The sequence below is a fragment of the Dicentrarchus labrax genome, unplaced genomic scaffold (assembly GCF_905237075.1).
Source record: "Dicentrarchus labrax unplaced genomic scaffold, dlabrax2021, whole genome shotgun sequence".
Taxonomy (NCBI): domain Eukaryota; kingdom Metazoa; phylum Chordata; class Actinopteri; family Moronidae; genus Dicentrarchus; species Dicentrarchus labrax.
In genome coordinates, this window is record NW_026136703.1 from 16,334,688 (window position 1) to 16,352,164 (window position 17,477).

The 17,477-nt window shown below is 44.7% G+C and overlaps 1 protein-coding gene across 8 annotated transcripts in view; it reads left to right on the top strand.

Moving 5' to 3' along the window:
* The window catches only part of meis2a (Meis homeobox 2a), an 80,612-nt gene extending 63,462 nt beyond the window's left edge, over window positions 1–17,150 (top strand). For 3 of the 8 annotated variants that reach the window (XM_051387314.1, XM_051387323.1, XM_051387333.1), the window contains exons 10-12: window positions 9,550–9,608; window positions 11,371–11,481; window positions 15,322–17,150. In XM_051387314.1, coding sequence (XP_051243274.1) covers window positions 9,550–9,608; window positions 11,371–11,481; window positions 15,322–15,641 — 490 coding nt within the window. In that variant the 3' untranslated portion in view covers window positions 15,642–17,150. Of the gene's footprint in view, window positions 1–9,549; window positions 9,609–11,370; window positions 11,482–11,987; window positions 12,087–15,321 lie in introns of all 8 variants that reach the window. The other 5 variants (XM_051387347.1, XM_051387356.1, XM_051387365.1 and 2 more) reach the window with 3 other exon arrangements.
* The last annotated feature ends 327 nt before the right edge of the window (window positions 17,151–17,477 follow it).

The window sequence follows — 17,477 nt, forward strand, 5'->3', positions numbered from 1 at the left end:
ACGTTCTCTCCATGCACACTCCAACCCACACATGTGCATGTACTTTGATGAAGTTATCAGAGGTAGCTAGAGGAATTAGCTACCATTAGCCAACACTATTACATGCATAACAAGATGCAGAGATACCGAGGAAGAGCTGGAGAAAGAAAGGGGGAGAACAATGAGGAGTATATTACCCTAATCTAGGGTTTCTCTCTTCCCAGCCTTATGAATATTTATTCCTCCCATTACCGACGATGATGTTTCAATTGGGAAACTCTGTGAGCATGTGCGCGAGGAGGGAGGGCGATGGGAATGTCTTTCCCCTAGTGGGGGTGCAGTGTGTCTGCCTGTAGCCCCCCCAAGACATATCTGCTTTATCATCTTCTTGTTATACTGGCAGACTTTCTTCAGCTCTTTCAAAGGTATGAGGTGAAGAAATAGCAAGACTCCAAAATGATATATCTGCCATTTGATAAGAAGTTACACTTTTTCTGAAATAATAGAGGATATCAATGTAAAACTGGTTAGGGATATTTTAACCTACAACATAATAACATTTTTCAGAATGGGGTCATCTGTATTTTAGGGTTATTACTAGATACTTCATAGGAAGAATCACTCATGGCTGTTTGTAGACTTACATTCAAGGACCATATTCTGCATTGTGGGCTGAATTGAATGTGGCTTTTGTGAGACACAGAGATTGTTTTATTTGTTTCAGGCTGTCACATATGAAGGAGGCCAGTCAAAGCTGTACACAGTCAGTGGTAGAGCTGATCTGAGAGGCAGAGGGCTAGCTTCAGGCCACCAGGCACATCAGAGTCCCTGTGGTCCGCTCCACAGTGTCAGTGCTGCTTCTGCCAGCAGTCCCCTCCACAAACAACAGCTATTTATATCACTAGCCTGCTGCTGGGCGTTTTAGCCCTAAACTCTGCTTCTGACTGTGCCTTCACTTGTGTGTTTGTGTGCCTGTGTTCACGCTTATGTATGTCAAAGCGATTATGTGCAATTGAAACTCAGATTAATTATTCAATAGGGTAGTCAGAGGCAAGCTGACAACATTTGACCGATGACTCTCGTGGTCACTAATATGTGCTAGACACAAACACACTTACACAGACACATCATGGAAACGTGCTTGGTGGAAACACTCACTCACAAGCCAGAGACACAATGATGAGAAGATGATGACATCCCAGTGGGAGGGAGAATCCCTTTCCAAACACGCACCCTCACACACTCTGGGTCATGTACTCCCCAGTAGCCTGGCTCTTAAAGACTCAAAGTGCAACAGCACCTAAACCCAGGCATTAGAGAATCTTGACAGTCTATCCACTAGGTTTAGGTGTCACTTTTTAATTGCTCAAACTGCTGTGCATTTTCACTGCCCTAAATTCGTGGTTAATAGTACAGCAGTGTGAGGAGAAAAAAGTAAGAGGAGGCAAGAGGAGAGAGAGCATGTGCATGTGTATATATATTTGGGGGTGGGGTTGTAAAATGGGGGCACCTTCCCTGCGCAATCTCCCATTCAGCACATGCAAGCTCACAAGCGTACAATGTATGTGTGTTGCATTAGGACGTAACTGTTGAAGCTCATCTTGGCAAGACCCCTCTTCTCCTCTTTGAGCTGAACCCATTATAGTCTTGTAAAGGAGGGAGAAGAAGAGATGTTTGATATGAAGCAAAGGAAATAGATTGGCCTTATTTCCTTCCTGGCTGCTGCAACGCAGACACTTGTGTTGCCTAGACGATTCAGGCAATTGACACTCAATTTTGTTTGAAATATCACGCCTCTATCATGTCATTATCAGCTTCCCCTGGTAATCCACAAAGCCGCCCTGTTTGATATCTGACAATAAGGGGGAGTCACAGAGTCGTGGAATCTCTCACTCGATTACCAGGCAGAGAGGGAAAAAAGGGTTGCGAATGAAAGGGAGCAGAAGACGATGGAGCGAGAGACAAAGAGAGGGTGAAAGAAATAGAGATGGAAAGACAGTGCAGAGGGAGATAGAGAGGCTAAAAAAGTCACACATTTGAATGGTAGCAGTGAGAAGTGGATGGAAATGGAGATTATACCTGCCCTCCCCACAGAGACATACAAAAGAGCCCAACAGGCCTGGCATTGTGGGAAAAAGAGAAATCTGGGTAATAGGGGTGGCAGTCTTCACAACTGAGAAAATGGGGCGATCTTGTAAGCACACCCACTCATCTCAGGAGGGCTGATGGGTAGGCCTGGGTAATGATAGTGCTGGATTTATTCTTTCTCCCCCTCTTTCCTCCGTGTGTGAGTGTGTGTGCGTTTGTGTGCGCCAGCCTGCCAGCATGTCTCTGTTCTATTTCTTGCTGGCCCAGCATGAAAGCAGGAAGTCCTTACCCACCCAAAAGGTGAGAAGCCTGCTTATGAGGAATGAGTGTTACCTTCCAGCGCTGACGACCCCTGTCATGCGCTATGTGCTGGAACCTTTGACGGGGGGCTAATATTGACATATGCTGGATGTTTTCAGATGCTCTGAAAACACAGCTGTTGGTCCCTCAGCTTCTGGGCAGGCAGACGATACCTTTTGCACACCTATGCACTTTAATAAGGTGTTGTCTTATGGGAGGGAGTGCAAGAGTAAGAGACAAGGAGGCCTCGCTAACAAGGGAGATGTGGATCAACTCTTTCCTTAATCCCCCCGTCTGGTGGTGATATTCAAAAATAACAGTGTTAGTAAAAACATTCCAGGGCAGAGGTGCCAGCCTCCGAGGAAAGGGAGGTTAATGACGGGAAATATTAGGGGACTGTGGGAGAAACAGAGAGAAAGAGAAAGAAGAGATGATTCCACCCTCCCTCTTAACACCAGAAAACTGGTAGAGCTAGGGCAGGTTAGCCATGCTGGGTTGCTACAATAAGGTCTCTTTCATACAGGTGTGTTGACGCCTGGGGCAGGCTTGGCCTCGGTCCATTCCATTCACCCTGGCTGATTTGAACAATAACTATCATATCTCTTAAAAGAGAAGGGAGGGTGAAGCGTCAAGAAGGAGATGCCTAAGAGCTGTGTCGGGGCCAAGAAAAACCCCCGCTGCCGTTGTCAGAGCTTGTTGATGTTTTAGTGAGGAAAAAACGGGCAAGTTTTTTTTTTTTAATCCCCCCCCCTCCAAATATCCCCCACATTTTTTCCTCTTCTCCTTTCTCTCCCTCCACTTCTGCACTGGATTCAGTGTTTTTGTGCCGTAGGACAGAGTGTGGTGAGGAGACAGAGGAACAAAGTGCTGCTGTGTGGAGCAGCAGCTGCTGCTTGCCGGATCAAAGGGGCAACAAGCGTGGTCTTCCTGGCCCAACGCTGCTCTGGAGGTGTTTGACGGACAGTCAGCAGCTGGGGCTGCACAGCCCGCCATGCAGGGGTCAGGCTGCTGGACTGCAAGGCCCAGGGGTGACATGCCCTCACTGGACAGGGGGAAGAGGGGAGAAGGTGTTAGATGGGAGGGTAAATAGAGGGAGAGATGTCTATGTTTGTTTCCTTTGTTGTTTATCTTGCTGTTGTACTTTAGAGAGTTACTTCAGGGATTATTACTATATATTTTTATCATTCAAATTGTCGGACTGTAAGATATTTACTCTTTTGTGACATGCCAGTGAGTTCTCACTTATTCATCACAATGCATAGGCGGTAGTTGAAGCCTGGTTTTAAGGGTAAAACCATCACTAGAATAGCATTGCACTGCACACTGCAGTGTTCTACCTCTTTGGTGCTGACAGAAAATCAGAGCAAGCAAAGAGAGACAGACAGAGAGCGAGCATGCCGCAGTGGTATTGATTTATTTTAATTAGCTGCTCGTTAAATCGTGTCAGTTTGCAACACAAATATATAATTCTTTGTCTGATTTTCCACTCGAGTCTTAATGACTCGTACTCCCCGGGTTTCAGAGAGGAATGACTTCTGCAGCTAGACTGACAGAGCAGTGCAAATGTTACTCATATAGGAGTGAGGGGGGGATGCCACAAAAGGGCAATGAGTGGAGTAATAAAAAGGGAAAGAAAAACAGGTCAGTGAAAGTCCATGGAGGAGAGGTGAAACAGTCCCCCTTTGAGAGGCAGACAAAAGAGTGTGGAGGGGGGTATGGAGGAGGCACAGTGGATGAGAGAAAGAGGGAGAGAGGGAGAGAGAAACAGAGGTAAAACTATGTAAACACAGTGGCTGCCCTAAACGTGGGCCCTCTCTGACGTTCCTAAAAAACGATCTTGCCTCGCTCCGCTTCACATCTGCACTAAATCAAACACGGGGGTGAGGTAATGTTCGCCCGGCTTATGTCTGCTGACTCCTGTTTTAACTTATAGAAGGGAAGAACGGACAGAAAAAGGGAAACTCTGTCTCTGATAGGATGAGCTTAAGGAAGCTTCCTCGTTCCTGTTCTTTATCTCCATTCTGGAGGAGTGGAGCCCGTGAAAAGCTTCTTTGTAATAGTTTATGATAAATCCACAGATACTGTAGGTTCAGTCTGGTGGCAAGCTATATATAAACTGTTGCAGGGGGCCTGTTAGGACCATGTGAGCTGATTCAATCAGTGTTGTTGACACTACAGTAGATCAGTGTTGGAGGTTCAGTAGCCCCAGACTGCCCCACTGTCTGACCGGACCATAATTAGTGTTTGCTTATACTAAACACACCCTTCTTCTGGGGTTAATTTGCATGCACTTCCTGGTCAAAGGACACTGAGTGTTTTACTCTTTTCTGCCCGTCTTTCTTTTTTGGTGGGGCGAGGATCAAACTAAAGCCTTCCTCCTTTGATTCCAGTGAGTTGTGACTCAATCGCTGGGGGTTTGGAATCTTTATTTCTGTCTGAAGCAGAAGTATGGAAGCAATGAGCTCTAATAGGAACCAGAGGACAGTCATGTTTGCAAGCAGTGATCAGGGGTTGAGTTCAGCACGTTCTTATTCAGATTGTGTTGCATCTAATCTTCCTGCAAAGACAGACAGGGGCCCAGGGATTTGTCTGACAAACGCAAACTTGCCCCCCCTTATGTCCCTGGCATATGAGCTCTCAAAAAATGGGCATGTGCAGGTCAGCCATGAAGGCAATAAACTGTCAACGATTTCTGTGTCACAGTTTCAAAGCTGCCTCCTCTCTTTGCAAGCTCTACAGGGCTACATTTCGAGCAGTTCGGTGCTCGTTTCTTAGAGAAGACATGTTTAGTATTTCTCTCTTTCGCTCTCCTGTCTCTCTCTTGCTCTGGCTCGGTTTCTTTCTTTCATCACAAACTCGTCAAACGAGTGACCCTACTCCTGATTGGCTGGGTTCCCTCCGTCTCTCCACAGCAATTGGCCAGCCAAGCAGCGAGGCTCTCTCTCCCTCTCTCTCTCTCTCTCTCTCTTTCTCTCTCTCTCTCTCTCTCTCTCTCTCTCTCTCTCTCTCGTCTCTCTCTTCTCTCTCTCTCTCTCTCTCTCTCTCTCTCTTTCGTCTCCCTCCCTCTCGGTCTCTCTCTCTCTCTCTCTTGGCTGTGCTCCAGGGTAGGGTGGTTTGGCATGACGATTTCTCAGGGAAGGAATGCTGACAACAGGAGCGAGTTACCAGGTGTGGCTGCAAGTCAGTTAACCAGAAACAAGGCCTTTCTGACAGATTGAGATGAGGAAGCAAGAAAAAAAAAAAAAGAAGAAATACAGGCACTGAGTCAGACAGACTGGTTTGCTGTGTTGGTGTTTTGAAGCTGGTGTTTATCTTCAAACTTCCAGTAACTTTCTGTAGTATCTGTCAACTTATAAGGTCCTTTCCTTTTTGATGACCATGCAGTTGTTTTGTTGCATTAAAGTCTCATAAAGTTGAAGTTGACTCTACTTAATAAAAGGTACATGATATGTTTTAGGATTATGTAAATTCCCTGTTAGACCCAAGCCTCTTCTTCTTTCTCTGACCAGTCTGTACCATCAATCCTCTACACTCACACACACTCTGGGTATAGCATAACATTGTATGCTAGCCAGGGTATTTAACACCTAAGCAGACACTCTCTGAAGTCCACCCCCCTTCGTGTGTGTGAGCAGATATTAGTAACCAGGGATGCCGTGTTGATCCAGCCTAGCGGAGACCCTGTGTCAAGTGGACTCCTGCTGCCCTGGCTCCATCATTCATATCTGCCTGTTATTTTCCTTTGCGACCTGTGCAGCCGCAACTCTCAGAGCACTAATAAACTAGGCACTTTATATCATCATGGAGCAGGGCTCTTCCAGTGGAGATGCATATTGTATCTGCACATACATATGTGTTTGTACACATGTCGCGCAAGCACTTTCAGGGTATGTCAGTGGGAAGTGCTACTTTAGGCCAATTGGCAGCAGTGTGTGAAGAATGCGCTGACATGCACATGCACACACATATTGACTGACATGTGCATACATATTCACATGCACGCTCCAACGCATTCTTAGCACTGCAAGAGCAGTTTTTGATATGCAACTTGAAAATGTGTTTAAAGCCTTATTGGCTAGAAGAAACCAGTTGGCCACATTAAACAGCAGTGGGCCGCTGCCCCCACCGGCCCGCTTTCTCCTGGGGTAATGTACACATTCTGAGCTGTATCCCAAGAAATGACCTCCACATGACCCCTTAACCTTGCTTTTAATTATTTGTTTGAAGACAGCATGGAGTTCCCATGCTGAGAGGTACTCTGTGTGTGCATGTGTGTGCGTTGGTGTTTCTGTGCTCTAACATTGAGCAGAGGCAGGCCATAATAAGCTAGACCACCAGATGTAGATAATAAAACATGGGCTTTCGGTTGGAGGTTTTTAGCTAGTGTCCCCTGTGAGCCTCCTGTGTTCTGGTTAGCCTACAGACACACTGGCGGTGGTTGTGGTCATGTCCATGGTGTCGATGTGTGGATTTACAGCGCGCACGTATGTTTTAGCGAGTGGTTGGGAATTCAGAGTCCCTGTGGTCAACCTCTGTGTCTCTCTCAGGGCCTTGGATCCTCAGATCCATCCATCTATTCCGTCCATCCCAGTTGACTGGCCTTCATCTCTGGAAGATTCCTAGTTGTGTTGTTCTAAGCACACACCATTAGCAGCTCACGGGTCGAGGGAAAACAGTGTTATCAGGCCTGGGTCTGATAATCTCAATTGGCTTTACTCAGACTGATAAAAGGTGCTCTAAGGCCACGAGAGGGGCCCTTGGTCACCCCCCACTCCCTCCAGTGCACCACATCGCCTCCCAGTTACTGTGGCAACTTGTTTAGCGTACAAAAACAGAGCCTGTTTGTGTGTGTGTGTGTGTGTGTGTGTGTGTGTGTGTGTGTGTGTGTGTGTGTGTGTGTGTGTGTGTGTGTGTGTGTGTGTGTGTATAAGAGAGAGAGAGGTTGGCCAATAGGGAATGTTGACAAGAAGCAGGTCCATCTCAGAAGCAGCTTGTGCGGAAAATATTAGAATATCCATATGTTTTTACACGTCAGTGAGCAGTTTTCATGCTCAAAATTACCATTTCAATGAGAACAAGCACCCTCATAGCTAAACATTTTTCTGTATACTTATGTATATGTCATACATTTCCTGTGAGAAGGGGAAAAACAAAAGAGGAAGAACACTGTTTTTAAAGGGAACATTTAGGGGGGAAAAAAGACAGCACTTTGATCATACAGCATACTCATAGAGTATTTCCTCTGCAGTCACTGGAGACCGTATGGGCAATTTTAGCACCTGGGAAGAACATTCCTAATATTATGTGTTTATGGTTATGTCCCAGAATAGGTAAGAATGCACATGGTTGTGATTTTGAGCCCCTTGGTGCGTCTAGAAAGGGTGAAAGCCGGACATATATTTTGGCAGGCCTTGCACTTTGAGCTTAAAGAGGGAGTGTGATACCAGGAATTTCTTCCTTCCTTCTTCTGTTTACTTGCTCAGCTGGTTTTGATGCTGGAAGCATCTTCGTCTCTAAAGCACTGCAGGCATTTCTGACAGCATAGCTATCTGAGAATGCTTTGTCCCCTTTGTTCTATCAAAAAATACTTTCACAGTTAATAAAACGTAAGCCTTGTTCCTCTCTTAAATCACAAATCATGCATTGCAATCATATAATTTCCAATCCGGCTCTCTCGTTCGCCCACTCCACCTCCCGTCCTCCTCTTTCGTTCTCTCTCATTCGCATATGGATGTGTTTCATCTTTTTCTCTCAGGGGCCCGCAGCACCCCTGCGTACCTGCACTCTGGATGCCCCCTGGCAAATGAGCACCGCGTCTTTCTTTTCCCAACCGTGCATTTTGTACGTTTAACCATGTCACTTTGAGCCGGGCAGATTACAGGCGTTTAAATTCATTGGAGAAGGTTAGGGCAGGTATCAGGGCTTCATGGGGGATTAGGAGCCCAAATTGGTTCCAGCTCTCCCTTCCTTCTAATGACCAGTTCTTTAGCCGTAGTGATGGTGCCGTGCCCCGTACACTAGAAGAGGGCGGTGGGGCCTTTTTTTTTTTCCTCTCCTCTGCTTTTTTGGAACCAGAAAAGGACTCCATGCTGGACAGCTCCAATGTGACTTGAAACCCCTCTTTAATATCAACCACATGGTGGTACCTGTAGTGCTAAGTCCATGCTACTTTTTTAGTATGTGAAAGACAGAGAGAGAAAACTGGGTAAAGGAAGAAGAAATAAAGAAAGGTTGGAGAGCTTGCTCGGCCTGAGTGGCCAGTTTACGTTTGACACTGCCCAAGGCATCCCATTCCAAGTTAAAAAGGTTGCCCCTGGCTGGCAGTCACCTCCAGATGACCTCCGGCTCTACACTGGAAAAGCCACAGGAGCAAGGCCGGCTGGGGAGGCTTTGTGGAGCTGCACTTATTCGCTGCTGTGGTGGTGATAAAACTTCAGACAGCCTAATTGATGGGCTCGCTGACATAACAATACCTTGTGAAAGCACGGAGTGGCCCATGCCTGGTCCTCATTTCTAGACAGCTGGAAGGGGAGCAGAACCCCCTACAATGCAGCCAGAGTGGGGGTCCCACAGAGGGGAATGGTGGAGGTGGGGGTGGAATAGTGGGTAGTAATGAAAGGAACCATTTGTGTCCTGCACTTTGCTAACTTAAAGCCTACTTTGAAATTCCACTGGGTGATAACGCTCCAGAAACAAAGTTGTTTTGGTGGAACTGTAGACAGGATACTGTACAATACATATACAGTTGCTGTGTGCGACTGGCTGCAGGAGCGACTAAAAAAGACACAGAGAGAGAGGGATGTGCCACGATGAGGGTTCTTCTGTGCCCAAGCTGCACTTAATACTTGAGGAATGTCTCCCTGGTGCCCATAGCAACCAAACGTAATCAAAAGCTTTATTAAAAGAGGGGGGAATAGATCATAAGGAACATTAAAAGTATCCCTCACTGGGTTCCCAAGTCAGCACACAATTGCCCTTTTGTTTGTTGCTGTTTTGTTGTGAGCGCCTCTCTCAAGGACTCGGTGGCTAATGTTGCCATTAAGTCATGCAAAACTGTTTTGTCTTTGTGGTGGCTTGTGATGAATTTCTCTGTGTGTGAATGCAGGGTGATTTAACGTTTGTTTTTCTCTTCTCTGTTTTCTCTCTCTCTCTCTCTCTCTCTCCTCTCTCTCTCTCTGCCAGGTTCATTAATGCCAGGAGAAGAATAGTACAGCCCATGATTGACCAGTCAAATCGAGCAGGTAAAAAAAAGAACAACCCAGATGACGTACAGCAGAGTACTGATTCGCTCTCTTTCCCCTCCCTACATGAAAACACTCTTCCCAAATCCTTTACTGGCATGCATATCATGCCTGGAGCCCAGATTTTTTTTAAAGGGGCACCCTACATCTACTCCCCCATAAAAAAAAAAAAATCCCTTCTACTCCCTCCTCTTCCTCTCCCTCCATTCATCTCCTTTCCCATTTTCTCTATGAAATGCGTTCAGCAGTGGTGTGGGCCGTTTGCTGATTGACTCTAATTGGAGATTTCCCAGTCTAAGTGGAGAGAGAGGTATATTAGCACTCTCTCTGTGAATTACTAATTGGACACAAGAGGAGTGCCAGAAATGCTGGCAGCATTTTATGAGTTATCTCTTTTTTTTTAGGCTGTTTTGTTTTTAATTTTTTCCCCGTCCAGGGTTAGGAGGGGTTCCCCTCACTTTTTCTGCTGCGTTTTTACTTTGTTCCCTCAAGAATTGCCGTTCGGAATTTTGATCTGAAGTAATCATTCAGCACATTTCAAATATCAAGACCACTACAGAGCTACTTTTCAGTTTAACAGTATCAATTAATTTACTTTTAGTAACGAAAACTGCCCTTAGGAGGGAGAATGAGTTTTACACGATGCCTTGATTAGATCAGATCTGATGTTTTGCTTTACTGCCAGTCCAGGGAGGGATTTCCACTCTCTTAAAACAGATTATGAAACGCTTCATATTGTTAATTGATAACAAATTTATTTTCCATATCTATTGTGGTCAGATTACAAAAAGCACAAATTGAGTAGTAAACACGCCACTGTGTGATCCTGTGGAATGATTTAGTCACCCTAAGCTTCATTGACTATGGCATTACCAAAAAGAAGCCAAGTAATTTGTCTCAGGGAGGGAAAAGCTGTTTTTGTTGATTAGCAAGCTCCCCGTCTTGAAAAGGTCCCTACACACCGGGGTGGAGGGTTGCTCAAAAGAACATGAGCCATGAATAAAATGAGATGTACTTACAAATGTGGGTGCCTCTTTCTACAATTACTGCGCTCTTGTGAGGAATATTTGTCAGCATGTGACAAATGTGTGCCAATCGACAATCTCTACAAAAACAGCATGACTAACAGCTCCCCCTAATCTTTACGAATTACAGATTATCCAAGATAATACTGTTATAGTCCTAGAATACACTGTTTCCAAAGAGTATTAGTTCATTAGCGCTAATAGTAGGCAAAACATGATACAACTAAGCAAATTGATTGCTTCTTCATCTTCTGTACATGGCAGATAATCAGGTAAATCATTCATAATATTGAATGGTTTGGCAGATTTGGGATTATCTACATGTTTAGAATTGTATGTTATGTTTAAGGGTACATGACTACTAATTTGAATACTGACTGGGTGAATTCCCTGCCATGGCAGACATTCTTCTTATCCTGTCAAACTGCATGCTTTCTTTTCTCGGTTAGAGAACAAAGTATCTCCTGTAAGTGTGGTTTTGAATGACACTGGCTGTGTGTGTGTGTGTGTGTGTGTGTGTGTGTGTGTGTTTGCAAGTGTGTGTGTGTGCTTGCATGCATGGGGACCTACTGTATGCGTGTTTGCATGCCACGTGTCAGTCAATGCGGTCCACAAACATGAGCACAATGTCTTACAGTATGTTTGGGCTGAAGCTGGGACAATTGCTGATTGTCTGGTGTGTTTTCTCTTCTTCTTCCCCCCTCCCTTTTTCATGTCCACGTTTTGACTACAATCAGGTTTTCTTCTTGATCCTTCAGTGAGCCAAGGAGCAGCATACAGTCCAGAGGGCCAGCCAATGGGCAGCTTCGTGCTGGACGGTCAGCAACACATGGGGATCCGACCAGCTGGTAAGTCCGTCCACCCCTCTTTACTTCATCCCTCTTCCCTCCATCATGCCTGCTTTACCAGACACTAGTTTCGCCCTCAGTTATCGCAGAGCTGATCAGCACTGATCCTCTTGTCTGTAGCATGAGATTTTGCAACCTCAGCACGGAGCAGGTCCCCAAGTCAGCTATGTGAACCTAATACTAACAAGTGCTACACAACCACAATAACACTTCTCTTTAAAAGTCCCCTCACCATTCCCCAGACTGTTTGTTGCCTGTCGTGCTTGTTTTTGCCTCTAATCTAACACATCTGGGGAAATGCCTCACAAATTATCATAACAAAGGGATCTGTGGGATGCAATGCAAAAACACTTATGCCACCTCTTTACATCCTTCACTTCCCCCTCCCTCATCATTTTCCATCTAAAGTTAACCAGCCTCATCCTCTCAATCAGTCGGTCTCCTTTGACCTCTCTGTGATTCAAACTTCTGCTGACCCTTTTCTGGCATTTATCTCCTCTTTCTAGGGCCTATGAGTGGAATGGGGATGAATATGGGCATGGATGGGCAATGGCACTACATGTAACCTCCATCTTGTAAAGCAAAACGCAAAGAAAAAGGGGGAAGTAAGTACTGGGCTCTTTTCCTTGTTTCCTTTTTACAATTTGGGAATGTGGGTTTTTTTTTCACCCTTTCACTTCACGAAACACTACCCCATCTTACCCTGGCCATTAGTTTGCAGCAAGCTCTGACCCCCTACTCCCTAGCGTCAACAACTATGAGCTCTCATGCATGGGTGTTTCAGCAGGATGCTTTAAGAGGTAGAGGGAACACAGTAGCCAACAATGAATTGAAGACTTGGGAAAAAGGGGGAACTGTCCTGGGACAGAGAGGACCCGACTTGTGGCGCCAGACAACAGGAACAACAACAGAAGAAGGAGGGGAAGAAACAACCTGGCATGGCATGCTCAAATTTATTTATCACAACAGCACCATCGCTCTCCCCGTCCCGGACAGCCAATGCAAATGTTGGACATTTAGGGAAAAAATAACATCTCCAGGGGAAGGGGCTGACGGGGAGAAATTAAGCAGGCTCCAGTGAAGCGATAAAGAAGGAGAAGTGAAACTGTCCTCCGAGTGACATAAATCTGTCTGGGGAAGGATTGATGCCCAAATTATCTTATATGCAAAGACGGGAACACCGCAGTACATTACGGTCCCTGAGCGAGATATACGGGCCGTGGGTGACATGGCCGATCCTTCACTGGGGGTTTGGTTTGAGCTGTGTAAAGGGAAGAATGAGCGCGGGGGGGGGTGCTGCTATGTGTGTGTGTGTTTTGATTATTTTTTACTGGAGGGAGACGATTTAAGGGGGGGCGGGGGCCAGTGACTAGCCTGACCTGAGACTCAGAGACAAGAGCAGCGAGACATTGAGATAAATTTATAAGGTTGTAGACACAAGCATGACTGCATCTAAAAGGAGGGGATCTCTTTCACACATACAGATACAGTCTCTCTGTGTCACTGTCTTTCTGCCCCTCTCTCTCTCTCTCTCACTCACACACACACACACACACACACACACACACACACACACACAAACTCTATACAGCCTAATGGCGGCAGTCTGATTAAGCTGGTCATTCCACCTCCCGCTAGTGCCACAGTGCTGACATTTGAAAAATCAAGACATATCACATCCCAAAGGCGGCAGGGCAGAAGAGATTTTATTTTAACACCTAAACTCCCTTGCCCAATGAGCCACAATATAATAACACTTACCTTGATTAAAAGAACCCTTTATATGTAAATGGAGACTGGATTTTCCAAAGGGTCACAGCGGCAATTCTGCCGACAGAGATCATTTCACCCCTCTAGTCCTTGCTTCCTCTCTCTCTCTCTCTCTCTCTCTCTCTCTCTCTCGCTCTCTCTCTCTTCCTCTGTTTCTCTCTGTCTCTCGCTCGTACTCTCTCATCCCCTCCTGTCTTTGCTAATGGCAGCAGAAAAAAAAAAAAATCAGGAAGCAATGTTCCCTAAAACAGCCACACAGAGACAACATTTGCTCAGGTTGGCTAATTCTTAATATAGGGCTATATAATTTTGAGACTATTTAATTACGTAACATACTTTATGCTTCATGACCAATTACATTAATAGCTTAATACAGCGGAATATTATCCTCTCTTGATTTGATTACACAGCCACACAATATGGTATATTTGGTACTTAATTATGGCCAGCCATTGAGCAGGACTGCTGTGCCATAACAGAGAGTGCAGCACAGCCAGCAAGGGAGGCAGGCATGCAGAGATGGAGAGAGAGGCCCAGTCTGTCCTCAGTTATTGTCTTCAGATGGTTTTACCACTCTTGTTAATAAAGGAGGGGGGTCTCAGATCTACTTAACGGAATGACTGCAGCTTACAAGACTGGAGATTACCAGCTTACAGTGTCAAAAACATCTGCTGGGCCTTTTAACAGGAGCTGCTCTAGGTTATATGGAGGTGAGGGCACCCATCATACCCCAACACCCCGAATGATTTATTTATTTTATGACCCCAGTAGTGAGGTTTTAAGAGACCTGCTCTGACAAACATGTGCATTTCAAATGAACTGACATGGAAGGGGAGTATTAGAAAATGGCACAGCTTTCAACCAATGAGACTGGTCATTAATCTTGGCCTTTGCTGTCCCTTTTTTTCCTCTCTCCTTTCTGTCCTCCTCCTCCTCTTCCCCTCACGGGGCCCTCCAGTGTAATTTCTTAATTGCAGTGTACTAAGGTGGAGGAATGCAGAGAGTGAGCATGCCTAGTGACCTTGCAGCGACCTCTCCCCTCCTATTACAGCTTCTAATCCCCCAGGGGTTCACATTACAAAGCAGGTCGGCCCAGACCCAATCCCAGACCCAGGCCCCCTGGCTCCAGCGGGACCCCCTGCTCTCACTTCTCTCTCCCCAAGGTCCAGGCCTCTGGACCAGCCATGTTCCCATACTCCAGTCCCTGGCTCCAGGAGCAACCCCCCCCCCCCCCCACGTCTTACCTTTTTCTTTCTGATTACAACTAACAGCCGTGTGAAAAGCCAAATAGTGGCACTGCTGAGCCAGCTCTCTGTCCTGGGTCACAGTATGAGAGATGCCAGCATGCTGAGGTCTCTACACATATGAAGCAGTGTCTACCGTAAGGGACATCATGCACCACCTGCTCTTCCTTTCTTTTATCTCTTTTTTACTTACTTTTATCTTTGCTGCTCTCTTTCTATACTTCTGAAACCCACTCTCCATGCAGCTAAGAACATTACTTTGTTTTGCGTAAAAAGTCCTTTCAACCAGGGGTGGAACCAAGCCTTCAATGCTCGCTATCTTGGTGATAAAACTAACAGAGTTCTAAATTATTTAATAACTTTCTTTAAGGGATTCTAAATCAAATATGTTCACAGAGGCACATCCCCATGAGAGAGAGCGCGTGTTCGGTTTGTCACTAAAGTCAGCTGGGGAATTGACTGTTCCACTTGTAAAAGTATTAGCACTTCTCCACATCAATACGGCTGGTTGGTTTTCCTCACATCCTCCAGGACTACAGTGTCCGTGGATGACTGAGGATCATTTTCCAACCTGAGACCTGACCACAACGCTATTGGGCATTGTAAACCACTCACCATAGCCGAAAATAGCCCAGTGCAATAATGTCTGTCTTTACTTGTTGAAGCTAAAAGTGCTGTACAATGTGATAAAAATCTGCTAAGCTCTTTGTTGTTTTTAAATTGAATTAAGGCTTGTTAATGGTACAGGGAAAATATCAAAGTGCATTGAGAAAATTGTTTTATTGACAGCGTAAATTCATTTCTCTCTTTCTTCTCTTTCTCTCAGGTCTGCCAGGCATGCCAGGGGAGTACGTACCTCAGAGCGGTCCTATGGGCATGAGCATGGCCCCGCATACTTACACCAACCCTCATCAGATGACCTCTCACCCTTCCCAGCTCCGACACGGACCCCCTCTCCATGCGTACCTGCCCGACCACCCCCACGCCCACCATCCTCACCACCACCACCCCCACCACCACGCCATGCTGATGCATGGAGGACCCTCGTCGCACCCAGGAATGGCCATGTCTGCACAGAGACCCCCTTTGCTCACTCCCATTGACCCCAGTACTGGAGGACAAGGCCTGGACATCCATGCCCAATAGTATAAGGGAACTTTGCTACCACGACAACAGCAGCTACTACAAGAAAACAGTTTAAAAAAAAAGAAAGCAGCAGCCCACAATAAATCCTATTTTGAGACTATTTTTAAGAATAAAAGCGAACCCTTTTGACCAGAATTTGACACTAAAGAAACAGAATTCCAGATGAGCTGTGATAATTCTTTTTTTTTTTTTTTTTTTTTTTTAAGACTTGTCAATTTTGTTACTTTCATCCAAACGGAGGACCAAGCTGACAAGAACACTTTGTAAAGTCTTGGGCTTTTGGTAAAGATCAACAGAGGATGTTTTGACATACACGTGTGCAAAGAATGGACAGACGCACACACTCAAATACACACACTTTTCGCACACTCACTCACACACCGTCATAAACATGTTCAGTACACTTTCATGTGACGCGCTCAAGCGCTTCTAAAATAAAATCACTCTGGAAGATTTAAAAAAGAAACAACAGAAAGACTCCAAGAGTTATAACTACTGTAGTATAAAAAGTATAGATAAATAAGTTAAAACTTGTGCATTTTTCGTTGATCACATGGTTTATGTTTCCTGAGCTAGTTTTAGAATTAAAGGTTAACCTTTTCTCTCTCACACTGTGTGTGCTCCTTCCTGGAGGAGAAACTGTCTCGCAGCACAGCACTATAAAAGAAAAAAAAACAATAAGAAGATGGAACATCTCAAAAAGGCTCCAAACCACAGAGGGCAATCAGGTCCTGTCCCCCATAAGAACAGGGCATGATGGGAAAAGGCTGCTAAATGACACCGGATCTCTCCAGAAGATTCAGTTTGAACATTTGTCATGCCCCTCTTTTTTTGGTTCATGAATGAATGTTGCCCTGTAGGTTTTAAAGGAAAAAAAAGTTCTTTGTTTGAATTGCCCAAGCACTGGATTGTGTTGGTTTTATACATTTTTATTTTAATATTATTTTATTTTTTTGTACCCTGGACTCTCATTGGTAAGAGCCTATTGAAGGAAGCTTAATAGTGGAAAAGCAACATCCTACGGCGCTTCTTTATCTGCGGATCAACACTCTTGCCATAAGGACAATACTGACACAAACGTTGATTCTGTGGCACTGGAGAAGCATTTGATGGTTGATGCACCAAAAAACCTATAACTAAAAAGAAAAAAAGGAAAAAAAAAAAAAAAAAACTTAAATTATGAACTCAATGCTTTTGGGGGGAAAAAAGCTGAGAGAATATTGTAACAAACTTCGTACAGAGTTCAGTCTATTAATTGTTTCATGTTAGATATTCTATGTGTTTACCTCAATTGAAAAAGAATGTTTTTGCTAGTTTCAGATCTGCTGTGGCATTGATATTGTATGTCCATGAATTCCTTCCTTTTTCAGCACGTGTTCCTCACTAGATGATAAGATGCCGTCTCCCTTAAGCTTTGTCAAAAATACATTAAATACTTGTATGAGGACTGTGACGTAATGTTTAAAAGGTGTTCAGTCACAAATGCTGTAATAAATATTTCATTTTTGATTTTTGTTAGATTTTTGTGTGATTATATGTGTTATAAACAGAGTCTTTATCTACATTTCCATTAGTATTAGTAGTAAGATTAAGTGGTTTATTGTTATTATTCAGAAACATGTTTTGGATACGTTATTGCCTGTCAACAAGGTCTTAATTTTAATTTCTATTTTTGCAAATGGTCAAAAAAAGACACGAAAAAATACAACAGTCAAGTTCCCACTTTTTACAGCACTCTATTTGCAATAGCTTGTTTTAAGCAAGACTGCCCATTTGGTTATTGAATTCCCTCTTAAAATGACAAAGTAACAAATTATGGTTAACATGTATCTTGCC